The sequence below is a fragment of the Telmatherina bonti genome, assembly GCF_933228915.1.
Source record: "Telmatherina bonti genome assembly, chromosome: 17".
NCBI classification, from domain to species: Eukaryota; Metazoa; Chordata; class Actinopteri; order Atheriniformes; family Telmatherinidae; genus Telmatherina; species Telmatherina bonti.
In genome coordinates this window covers 15,943,433-15,955,798 of record NC_136615.1, presented here as the reverse complement: position 1 = coordinate 15,955,798, position 12,366 = coordinate 15,943,433, and the positions used below count along the sequence as shown (strand labels likewise).

The window sequence follows — 12,366 nt, the reverse complement described above, 5'->3', positions numbered from 1 at the left end:
CCAAGCTCTCAATTTATTATTTGATACGTTCCCATCCTCACCTACGATTACAAGCTGTGTGAAGTGACTCAAAGAACAATCATGAATACAAGCGACCGAAATGAGTTTCCTCTGCAGGTTCACAGAAGGGGTTCAGAGTAGAGACATTAAAACAGCTCCTCTGCATTGAGAGGAGCCGGATGAGGTGGCTTTGGCATCTGGTATGGATACACCCTGGACGATTTCCTGGTGAGGTATTCTAGGCGTGCATCAATTCGAGCACACCCCAGGGAAAACCAAGGACACACTGGAGGGATTACATCTCCTTCCTGACCTTTTCTGGCAAATGTGGCCAGGGAGAGGGAAGTATCGGCTTTCCTTCTTAGACAGCTGTCTCTGCGATCTGACGGCAGATAAGCAGCAAGAAAATTGATGGATGGATGGCTGGATGGATGGATGGATGCTCAACAATTTATGCTTTTTATACAAAAAATAACAAGCTCTGGAAATCCTTATTTAAACACTCTTTATTTTACAGTAGAGACTACATTATGTGTGATAAGTCATTAAATTATTACATATTTTCAAACAAACAGGCACATTACCTCCAGTACTGTGGCTTTTTTTTTTTTTATCCATAATTTTAAAAATCTCTTTTTCTTGTTCTTGTCCTGTTGTAGCACTGCAATAATTACATCACTGTGCACAGGTGGAAATTAAAAACTCATTTTTTCTTTAAATCAACCAACATATAAACAGTACACTACCATACATATTGGCAAATAAAAATTTGTGATCAGTGCATGATGTGCATGGCATCGAGAAGATACATTCATCACCCTGTAAGCTCCAGCCTTAGTCCTCGGTGTCTGAGCTGTCTGCTGGGTCTGTGTTGTGGGTCAGCATGTAGTTGTCCATGTCGATGGAGGGGCAATTGTGTATTGAGTAACGCAGACGCTCAGCAAGGATGGCTTGGCTTGTGTACGGGGGCAGGCGAAGCAGGAAGAAGCAGGTCTGAGCAGTAGGGAGGCTGTTGATTGGCTAAAAATAAACAGCAAACAACATCAGATGAAAAATATTATTTTTACTGATTATTTTTCTTAATTTCTTTGATTTCCTGCAACTGGATTTTTTTCCCCATGTTCGGATGTCCTCACCCTGTCCACCTTGATGATTTGGAACTTCTGTGTGATGTCAGCTGGGTTAGAGGGCAGCCTGGACCTGCCAGAAACAAAACGCAGGAAAAGCACCCGCTCCTCATTGGTGAACTCCTCCAGGCTCTGCCAAAACCAGCCAATAAGGTGGTGGCTCTCGGTGATATCACGGTAACGCACCAGCTTCTTCAGCATCTCAACAGAGACCTCTGGGAGGCCACAGACCAGCTGCTCCAGCTGCTGAGCTGTCAGCAGGGAGAGGAGGGGCACAGGGATGATGGTGGACATGCCCTCTCTGACTGCGGCCACCTGGACAGAACAGAACAAACTCAGCTTTGATGCTTCTGAGGACAAGACAACAACAATCAGGCAGGGCACTAATGGAAACTGGTGAGCAGAGCAGACTGGCTGTTTAATATGGATACATGTGTCCACAATACATGAAAAGTCACACCAGTTTATGTTCATGGGCCAGATAAGATTGAAGTAAATCTAGAATAAAATTCAACAATTCAAACCTTTTTTGCAGTGTTATCATAAAACCCTGAGGTGTTTATTTATTTGCTTAGAGGTGAAGTAAATAAAGTCTTATGTCAAACCTTATTTAGAATCTCACTACAGGAAGCACAGGGCGTGATGCCAGGCATGTGATTAGTCTTGTATTGGCAGACTTGGCAATAGCGGAGCACCTGTCAAAGGTTACACCAGGCAGCACTTCCAATAGTGTGAAATCTCACTCAGTTTTCAGAGAACCAGGGTTTCACTTGTAACTTAACATTTCTAAAAGGTCTGATCTTTCCTATCTTACTGTTGGGCGTTTAAAGTGGACCAAAAATGATATAAGTTAGTTCAGTAAAAAACTTTTCAAAACAATCTCATCACCCATGTATACAAACAGCCCAGGACCTCACAAAAGTATAAAGAAGCGTACTAAAACCGAGGATTGTATATCATGGATCAAAAGGGCTGCTGACTGATTTTCTTTTAACCGGCTAACAGATAAATCAGCTGCAGGTAATCTGCAGAGGATTAACATGTTGTTCAATGTTTAAAACTAATCTTAAAATAAATTCTAGTCTACATTTACAGATCATGTGCTAGCATCTAAACTGAGACTGTCTGTTAAATCTTTGTGCATGTCACAGCAGGTGACATCCTGTAGCTCAGATGAACATTCAATGGCCCCAAATGTTATGGACCTTCACTGCACAAACATTTAACAGGTTGTCGCTTTTGCTGTCAATTTCTGGTTTGGGAATGTCGATGCTTCGTGTTAAAGAAGTCAGTGCTGGCCAATTCTCATGCAGGTTTGTAGATTTGTTTAAACAGTTATGTACACGCTGATGCCCAAAACTATCACAACATACAGACAAATCATTCTACAACACTTGAAGCCTCAAACCTGTGAGTCCATCTCATGCAATCTGTAGTCCAGAGCTCTCTCCACATATTCAGTTCGGTTGGCAAACATTAGGGAGATGTTCTGACCTCCAGGAACCACAGGTACCAGCCTTCCATCTGCACTGTGAGCCATGAAAGAATCCAGTGGGATCATCTGCAAAGGAAGATTTGATAACAGGATAATCCAGTTAGGAGAATAAGGGATTTTAAAAGAAAGAAGAAAAGTCTGTTAAATCTCAAATTTGATGGGAGGAAGATTAAAAAAAAAAAGAAAAAAAAAAAAAGAATGAATTAACAGGAGCAACAGCATCTTACCACGTGGAAGTTTTCTTCTGTGATTCCACTGTTTTCTAAGTGAAGGATGCCCTGAAGGGTGCGGAAGGTGAGCAGGTCCACTTCCTCCAGGTCAGATCCTCCTAATGGCATGGAGCAAAGCTGTTTCCACACCCAAGGAGCCAAATGTAAGTCCAGAGGCTTTTTAGTGCGGATAGCGACCGCCATGAGGATACCCAAGAAACGAAACTGGACCATGTGATCATCTGAGAGTGCCGCAGGATTTAGCAAGAACCTAAAAATGTATCCATTTACAGAGGTAAAGACCATTTCAGCATATCAGTTATACTGCTTCATTATTAAAAAATATCTTGAAAAAAAACCCCAAAAACCTGTCAGTGTTGCTCCCCACATCCGCAAAGCTGTTGGGAGTATGAATCAGAAGATCCACCACACCAGACTGCAGCTCCTGGTGCAAACCCATATTTGTCAGCGTGCATAGTTTGTCTTCTATAATGCTCTTAAATGTGCTTAGTTTTCATCCCACCTGGCACATCTCAGTAATGGTATCATCGAACACTCCTCCAGCATCATCAGCTCCCTCCCCGACCAGTTTCACCTTCCAGGCTCGTGATGGCAGCCGAAGCTCGAGAGGATTCAGATTGACCACCTGCTTTGCTATCTGCGCAAAGATGGGCTTGGTTGAGCGCCCTCTGTGGGAGTGAATAGGAGGGGGTGTTTTAATGGACATGCACTGTGATGGCAGATATAAAACCAACAGAAAGTTGCTTTCAAAGTACAATATATATATTTAAAAAAAAAAAAAAAAAAAAAAAAAAAGAATGCAAGTATGCCAAATAAAAGTCCTGACATTTCGTTAATAAGCCTGGTTGGCCACCTGGAAACACAGCAAGCTGTTCTGACCACATTCTGTTTTTCTTTTTTTTCCCACAAGCTGACCCCTGCAGGCGTTCAGTTTCTGCCAATGGAACGAACATCATGGCCACCCTTACCTTGTGGAAATCCGCTTCACAGTGATCTGAGGCCCATATGTTTTACCCTGGGTCATTGTCCTGCCGATGGAGCGCACAAGAGGCAGAGTGTTGACCTTGGGTGATAGAAGGCCTCTTAGTTCACCGCGGATAATGGCTGCGGTTCCGGAGCTATAGCGTGAGGTGGACATCTGCATGAAGGGAAGGAAAGCGTGTAAAATAGGAGGTGAATGGGGAACTGCATTGAAAATATAATAGCAATACAAACGGCATAAAAAGGAGCAGATGCAAGAGCATACTTGCATTCACATATTCAAACAGTTGGGCAAAAGATACCGGATTTTTTGTGTCCAGATTGAGTAGCCTCCAGGATTTGTACATAAGATCAGAGAAGTGGTAGAGCACCCTGAGGCGCATGCTGAGAACATCAGGGCTGCAGTCTTTCAGAGTGTTGTACTGGGGAGGGACTGACTGGGGAAGGCCAAGCTGGAAATATCCAGAGCCACCTGCCAATGAAGGTGACATATGGTGTCCCAGGCGTGTCCCTTTCATGGATCATAGTATTTTTGTGTATGTAGATACCGTAGGACTTTGCTTGTACCTGAGGTTTTCAGCGAGGTAGATGGAGTCGTCCATGCTGCACTGTGGCAGCGGCCAGCAGAGATTTGTCTGATGTGTTTACCCTGAAGGGATGTTACGAGTGTTGGCTCCTTCACTGGATTGGAGTGTCCAAGTCCAAGCTGCAACGTTTGCATAAAACACAACAATATAATCTTCACAGTGCCACTGCAAGAAAATACTACATTGTCTTAGTGCTTCATATCTCAAAAAGAAGCAAGCTGGTTACCTGTCCTTCACTGTTGCACCCCCATGTATAAACATCTCCAGTGGAGGTCAGAGCCAGCGCATGTTCGCAACCCACAGCAATGTCCTCTATGAACAACCCTTCTAAGGAGGGCACCACTTGGGGGTTGGATTTATTCTTCAGCATGGATTCTGGCAGGCCAATCAGACGCTCTGAAGTATGAGCAAAAGAAAGAAAAATAATGGCACAAAAATATACTCATATTTTCTCCTGTTTACGGTTTCTATGTCAAGAAGCACCGGCATCAAGGGATAACTTGACATGTGTCATAATTCCTTATGACATTATCACCAAGTCAAAAAAAAAAGGATACAGCGGCATACAGGAAAGGACAGTTATACATATGCACACAATTTTAAGCATTTTAAATCTAAATCATAAAAGTAAAAGTATATATATATATATATATATATATATATATATATATATATATATATATATATAAATACATATATATATATATATAAATACATATATATATATATATATACATATGTATACACACACACTTAACTATTTAATTAACTTTGAAAATTAGGTGTACCTTGTCCGAATGTGTAAACATGTCCATCACAGGCAAGAGCCACAGAGAACTGAGTCCCACAACAGAGTTTCTTAATTCCCTTGTTGCACAGCTCCTCCACTTTCTAAAAATAAAAACAACAAAAGGCAACTTTTATCTCCAGTAAAGTATATCAATAGCTTTAATATAACCCTAGGAATCAATGGGATGATAAAGTCCTCCTTGTATCTCTTATTACATTTTCAAGACAATCAGAAGAAGAATTACAGAAAATTACGGAATTACAGTAGACAGAAACTTTTTGTCTACTGTGAATTCCTAAATGTGAGTTTTCATCAGAGATAACATACCTGCGGATAGTATTTTGCTGTGGAGGAACCTGTTCCCAGTTTGCCATAATCTCCATCTCCAAATGCCCATACGACCATGCCATCCAGAGACACCACTAACGTGTGGTTGAGACCACATGACACCTGAGAAATGCAAGTAAACTCTAAATAATTATCTTTTCTTTTGCAGAAACAGCATCTTCAGCTAAATTTATAACATAGATTATCCAGTTTGTATACCTGTCCAACATGATATCCCTCGAGTGCAGCCACCCTTTCAGGCAGCATCCTGTTGGATGTTGACCTTTGGCCCAGGCGCCCAGATTCACCACTGCCAAAAGTAAACAATTTTCCATCTGCTGTAACCACAGCAGAATGCCGGAAACCACACGCAAGCTAGGTAAACAAAGCAGAACAAAGCCGATCAAAACCTTGTTAAATTTATTCATTGCAATTTTTTTTTTTTTTTTTTTTTAATGCTTTGAGTTGCCGCTTTGCTCTCACCAATGCTGCTGCTGTTACCGTTACAATTAAAGAACATTTAAACAGGATTATTTTAAAATCTGTTTATGTTAGACTTTTCTACAGATTGGCAATATTTTGGTTTATAATAAATTTCCACAGTCTTTACAAAATCAGAAAAATCTATCTTTTATTACTTTGATTACCTAGTTTTCTGGTTATCGGTCATCCCTGTCCATATTTATTACCATTTTTGAAGGATATTTTTTGGATTATGATGTAAATATGATGCCCCATGACAATAGAAAGTCATTTTTTTTTGTAAAAAGTTCAGAGCCTAATTCTGAGAATCCCATGTTGACAAATGTAAGACATCCTCTTCACATTAGTAAAATGCTCCAGAGATAAAATGGTCATCTAAATAAAGAATCAAGAATCAATAAACTTCTGGGTTATAGAAACGGTTTTAATGTGATCTAAAATTACCAAAGCAGATCTAAATACTTAAGTATTTGGAAGAGTCACTCCTGCAACAGCAGACCAAGCAGTTTCTGATGAAACGTTGAAAATAACTTAGAGAAATGCTAAAAACGAAGAAAAAAATTTTACGCTTAAAACGAATAAAAGACAGATGAATAAATATATGTTTATGGTCATCTATATTTGACACCAGAGAAATGCCTGAGCATAACGGGATCATGTGTGGGTGCAGAACTTAAACATTTGATGTCTGATTTACAAAAAGCTACTTGGGATATGTTAAAATTTCACATTTCTCAGTCAAAGGATATTTGTTAAAAAACACTATTGAGAATAGTCAGAAGAATGAACAAGATCAGAGTAGTAGAGCAAAGAAAAGTAATAAGAAAAGAAAATGAATCAGCCTCTAAAGTCTTCGTAGTTCTGGTATCACAGATAATCAAGTCGTACTCTTCTGGTTAACACAAACAAATTTTCAACAACTTTTTTTTTTTTTTTTTTTGTAGTTTAAGCACTGTTGTGATCTCTACCTGGACAACTTCTTCTCCTTGTAAGGCCTCTATCTGTTTGGGTCTCCTTTGTCTTTCACTGTTGCCATGGCCCAGTTTTCCAAAATCTCCATCTCCCCAACTGAAGACCTCCCCAGTTTCTGTCAGAGCCATCGAATGTCCATCTGAGCCGCAGGATGTCACCAGCTGTGTCACTACATATCCTGCACAAACATTTGACAGACAGTCTCAATTTAGAAACAAAAACATAAGAGGACATGTAGATGCATGCATGCGTGCAAAAAAAAAAAGAAAAAAGAAAATGAAAATATTAATTTCTTCTTTTTGTGGACAAAGAAAAAATGTGTTAAATAAAAGACCAGTAAGACTTGGATTCCTAATATTTATAAACAATGTACCTTGAAATGCAGATATAATAGTGGGAACAAAGAGATCATCAGAATTCCCCTGGCCCAGTCGACCATACTGTCCTTCCCCTACAGCAAGAACCGAACCATTGGACTGGAGCAGAAATGTACAGTTTTGACCACAAACAACCTAAAAAAAAAGGCACAAACATTTCAAAAAATGGGAAATTGTAAATGAAGATTATACCCTGAGTGAAATAGCGGCTACCTGCTGTGTCTGTAAAAGAGAAGGTGCCATTGTAGGAAATGCAAGGTTGGATCCTGTTCCTGCCAATTGTCCATAACGACCATTCCCCCACAGATACACCTCAGTTTTGCCTCCTTGCTGCCAGTCCTAAGAAACACAGAAAATCATGGAGATATTTTGAAACTGTTAAATACCTGCCCACCCAATTACTTAAGGTGTCTTTTTAAATGATTTGAACATATTTTACTTTTGCAACAGGTGAAGCTACTACCTCGGGTTTGTTGGTGGCCCATGACATCAGTTGTTCATCCATACAGAAACTCCACTTACTATTGTCCTGGAAGGCAAGTTACAGGATAAGAACTGTAGGGAAGCATGTTTTTCATTTACTATCCTAAAATGTTAGGACATGATACACACTCACCAGTGCCTTGGCGATGTTCATGTCTTCCACCTCTTGAATATCAGAAACAATGAAAGATTCAGGGAAGGAAGTACCGCTAGCAATCGCCTCAGCACTGCGAACAGTAGTGGCATAAGTGAGCAGCCAGGTCCACTCTGGCAGGCAGGAATGAGCCTCAGAATAGGTGTGGTGTGGGGGCCGCGGGTAAGAGCATAGGTGTTTCTCTAAAGACAAACCAACAGCTAAGGAGGCCAGACTCTGCAAGAAAGCACTGTGGACAAGCTGGTCACCAGCTGCCACATGGGTCTGCAAAAAGAGAAAACAAAGAAGTTCACATGTCAACTGGTATCCACCAAACAGCTCCAAAGCATGTTCAAAACACAGTTTTAGTAATGACCCTCTCATAGCTGTACTGCTCCTGCAACAGCAAAGGCAGCCTCTCCAGGAACACAGCCAAACAAGGAGCCCGATTTAGCCCCAAGATGTTCTGGCTTCTGAGGACCATGCGACAGGATGCCAACACATGGTTTTGACTAATCCAGTCTGGAGTGCAGCAAATCAATAAAACATCCTAGAAAACAACAAGAACAAGCATCTTACAAAGGCAGCAACGTGAAATGTCACAAGCAAGACAAAGAAACGATCACAAAGACAAAAACAAAGAGACAAAAAGGATCCACATTACCTTTGACCTCCCAAAGCAAGCAGCTACACCTAAGTTTGGTATCCAGGTAGTACTGACAACTGAACCCAGTCCTGTAACTGTCTGTAACACTGAACCATCCTTTAAGAGACAGAGAGAGGAAAGGAATGGAAATAATGAATTATGGATTTTTATATAGCTGGAACAAAACTACAATTTGTTTGGTTACCACATGATGACACCTCTTCAAATCAGAATTTTTGCTAAGTAAATATGTGGCTGGAGCAATGAAACAGATTTCTGTACCTGCAGAGACCAGATGTTGAGCAGCCCCCCTATCCCTCCAGAAACCAGTGCCAGACCACTGGAGCAAAATGAAAGAGACTTCACAGCTGTTATGTGACCATGAAGAACAAATGCACACTTTGCACTGTCCTGCTGTGTAATAAAAACAAGGAAATATGTTGTGAGTTAATACTATAAGTGAGAGTACTTGGCATATACAGTGCATTCTTGTAAATAACAACTATAAGTTTATCAAAACAAATATCTGCACAAAATGTCCAGCAGAAGATCCAATCTAACCTCGATCTTGGTGCTTTTATCCTGGCACTGGGAGTTGTTCAACATGTTTGGCAAAGACACAATAGTACCCCCCTGTGGTAGTGTCCAGATGTACACAGAGCCATTCTGACAACCTCTACAGAAACATTGACAGTAATAAAGGAAAATATATCAAACATTTGGGGGGGAAGAAAACACTGATTATATATGAGAATTGTATAAATTATACTCACACAGCCATCATGAGCCTGGGATCAGGTGCTCTGCCAGCAAGGGGGCACCATTCTGCAACGTTAACAGTGCTAGTGTGGAAGAGTGTATGCATGGTCACCCAGGTGCCCCCAGAGCGTCCCACTATCTTTACTACGTCTGACCTCCCCAAACAGAGCAGCAAGTGTCCCGTAGGGTCCCATTTTAAGAAACTCACACTGTCCTACAGAGTAAAGGAAAGCACAGTGGTCAAAGCATGGAATGAAAGAAAAAATTAGGCCATGTGGTACAAAAGATAGGTAATATGCAGAGCACGACCTTGCATTTTTGAGGAAAAAATTGATACATTTAAGAACAATTTGGGTCAAAAGTTATTGAGTACCAAGAAGGTTTCAGAAACTTTTTAGTTTGTTAGTTTTGTTAGTTTGTTAGTTCCTCATTTGTTCCTCTAAGACCACAAGTAATTAACTGTTACGATAATAATTAACTATTCATTATATTTGATTAAACTGCAAATTCAGACTGAATTATAAAATAATAAATGATCACTAATTAAATCTTCACAGATTTCATATCTAAATGACCAATAATTATCAAATAAAATGTGATCAAAAGGTAATCAATAAGGAATAGTAAACTAACAGTGAGTACCCAATTTATTTTTTCTGATTACTTCCCATGTAACTGAGCAAAATATGTAATCTTTTTCTGTAAACTGTTACCTCACACTGTGTTACGGCACAGATTTCAGGGAATGACACAAATTATCAGTCATAAATTTAACACACCTAAAGTGAAGTAAACATAGTAAAACATAAGTCTGGAAACACCAAAAGACTTTCCAGATCCAGCTGCTAAGCCTAATTGATCTTATTATTAATGAGTTTGATCATGAGAAACAAATTTAATATAAAATAAAGACGTTTAGGCTGTTAGGGCACAATTCCCAAAGTGGAGTGAGCGTGGTTTAAACTGAAAATCCCTTATTTCCCCTAGGTATGCACCGATACAGATACCCAATACCACACTAGTCATGTCAGCAGGACTGTCATGTCAGAAGTGTTTGATGACATGCTTTGGACATGTTTTAAAAGAAATAAATGCCTTGAGTATTAAAATGTGACATTTTTTGTTACACTAAAGTTAGATCTTTGTTTCTAAATTTATAGTTGTATTTAAGTAAAATTTGCCAAATCAAAGTAAAACCTTGAAATTGATAGATCTGTAACGTTGTTATATTTGTATTGGTGAGGTAACTTCAGAATTTATTACTTTATTATTATTTATTACAACCTAATGATATCTTATACAGTTATAACAGCAATATTATCCATAGTCACAATAACGCTCACATAAACAGATTTGTTATCAGCAGATATCCAAATTTCAGATATCGGTATCGGATCAGACCTCCAAAAAGTGGATCGGTGCATCCCTAATTTCCCCATTGTCAAACATGATGATAACAACATTATGCTGCGGGGTGATGTTTCTGCAGAAAGGGCTTCGGGGACTCATCAGTGTAAAAGGAGGAAATGATGGAAAAAAATGTAGTGCAACCCTGAGTGAAAACCTGTTCTCAAGATTCTATGCAGAGACGAAGGTTTACATTGTAGATTTACTGCAGTTACAATCAATGTAAAGTTCATGACAAACCTGGAAAAGAGACATCACTACAGGCTCTGTGTTTTCGTAGCTCCCAGTGGTGGCCAAAAGGATTTTCCCACTGGGATAGCCCACTGCAAAAGGCTTATCTTCACTATGCCAGGCAACACACTGTGGAGCTAAACAAGGAGAGCACTGTTCATATATAGCATCATATTATATATCTATAGAGATAGAGATATAGACAGACAGACAGACAGACAGACAGATAGACAGATAGATGAAGTTCTTCATAAAAATAGTATAAATGTAAACAAAACCAATAGAATATTTATTATAAAAAATGGTTCAGCTCAGATTAATGTGTTTACACCACGTGTGCAGCTTTCCCTCACCCTCTTTCCTGTGGCACTGGGTTAGTTCAGTGTTCTTTACAACCAGGTCTATTTCCTGCATTGTGACTTCCAACCAGCAGAGTGAGCCATCCAACCGTCCCACCAACAAGCTCTCAGCAAGTCTGCCCTTGCAGGCTGCTGACTGGTCGAGCATCCACAAACTGAAGCTCTGAGCCCAACAGAGTGCTGTGACCCGAGAACCCAGAGCCTCCACATGACAGAGAGATCCTGAAACATAAACAAGTCACACTGTAGAAACTCTGGCTCTTATTAGTAGGCACCTTACACCTTTAACCACAGATGATTTTGAGATGTAATTATTTATGTGCAAAGTGTGATATTTATCATATATTGCTGAATGGAGAGGTGTCTCTTTAGTGTGAGTTTAAGCATGAGTTTAGAATAATTTATTACATAAATTCTGTGATTTTTCAACCTGGATTTATTGTTATCTTTGTGTCGCATAAATTATTGACTAAAAGTCTTTCCAATCTGACCTACATAAAACCATGATGTAAAAATGCTTGAAAAACAGGCAATGTTACAGTAAAGAGCATGTTGGGAGAGTCCCATTAAACTAATACTGTTTATTTGCCAAATTTGGTCAAACCACTTCCTTGCGTCTGACATTGTAAACAGGATTTTAACTAATTTAATCTAAAATCTAATGGGATATGAGCTGTTGCATAAAGAGAAAACAATTAAATAAAAGAAAAAAAAATCAACGACAGCAGAAGGAGCTTTTCTTGCAGAGTTCTTCCATCTTTTTCAGTTCTGTTATCTGAGTCAAGAGTTTTTAAATCATCTCAAACATTAGTCCCGAGAATATGGAAATAAGCTATCTATGGCTGAAGCTATAATAATAGTGGTTTAGGTCTTGTACAATAATTCATGTTTTGTAAAAAAAAAAAAAAAAAAAAGTATCTGACAAAATGACTGTAGATGTGATGGTACAGCTGAACCGCAGACATAATGTTAACAGCAG

General features: G+C 39.5%; 1 protein-coding gene across 6 annotated transcripts in view; it reads right to left on the bottom strand.

Moving 5' to 3' along the window:
- Nucleotides 1–555: 555 nt before the first annotated feature.
- The window catches only part of LOC306768288 (putative E3 ubiquitin-protein ligase HERC1), a 49,705-nt gene continuing 37,894 nt past the window's right edge, over nucleotides 556–12,366 (bottom strand). For 4 of the 6 annotated variants that reach the window (XM_079256583.1, XM_079256579.1, XM_079256582.1 and 1 more), the window contains 25 exons: nucleotides 11,382–11,609; nucleotides 11,038–11,165; nucleotides 9,405–9,604; nucleotides 9,193–9,307; nucleotides 8,914–9,045; nucleotides 8,650–8,748; nucleotides 8,362–8,535; nucleotides 7,986–8,270; nucleotides 7,833–7,898; nucleotides 7,583–7,708; nucleotides 7,366–7,504; nucleotides 6,989–7,170; nucleotides 5,757–5,912; nucleotides 5,538–5,660; nucleotides 5,209–5,311; nucleotides 4,647–4,816; nucleotides 4,401–4,539; nucleotides 4,136–4,305; nucleotides 3,821–3,990; nucleotides 3,355–3,520; nucleotides 3,200–3,276; nucleotides 2,850–3,102; nucleotides 2,536–2,688; nucleotides 1,137–1,442; nucleotides 556–1,020 (listed from right to left, as the gene is read on the bottom strand). In XM_079256583.1, the coding sequence (XP_079112709.1) occupies nucleotides 835–1,020; nucleotides 1,137–1,442; nucleotides 2,536–2,688; nucleotides 2,850–3,102; nucleotides 3,200–3,276; nucleotides 3,355–3,520; nucleotides 3,821–3,990; nucleotides 4,136–4,305; nucleotides 4,401–4,539; nucleotides 4,647–4,816; nucleotides 5,209–5,311; nucleotides 5,538–5,660; nucleotides 5,757–5,912; nucleotides 6,989–7,170; nucleotides 7,366–7,504; nucleotides 7,583–7,708; nucleotides 7,833–7,898; nucleotides 7,986–8,270; nucleotides 8,362–8,535; nucleotides 8,650–8,748; nucleotides 8,914–9,045; nucleotides 9,193–9,307; nucleotides 9,405–9,604; nucleotides 11,038–11,165; nucleotides 11,382–11,609 (4,046 nt within the window). In that variant the 3' untranslated portion in view covers nucleotides 556–834. The remainder of the gene's footprint in view (nucleotides 1,021–1,136; nucleotides 1,443–2,535; nucleotides 2,689–2,849; nucleotides 3,103–3,199; nucleotides 3,277–3,354; nucleotides 3,521–3,820; nucleotides 3,991–4,135; nucleotides 4,306–4,400; nucleotides 4,540–4,646; nucleotides 4,817–5,208; nucleotides 5,312–5,537; nucleotides 5,661–5,756; nucleotides 5,913–6,988; nucleotides 7,171–7,365; nucleotides 7,505–7,582; nucleotides 7,709–7,832; nucleotides 7,899–7,985; nucleotides 8,271–8,361; nucleotides 8,536–8,649; nucleotides 8,749–8,913; nucleotides 9,046–9,192; nucleotides 9,308–9,404; nucleotides 9,605–11,037; nucleotides 11,166–11,381; nucleotides 11,610–12,366) is intronic. The other 2 variants (XM_079256584.1, XM_079256580.1) reach the window with 1 other exon arrangement.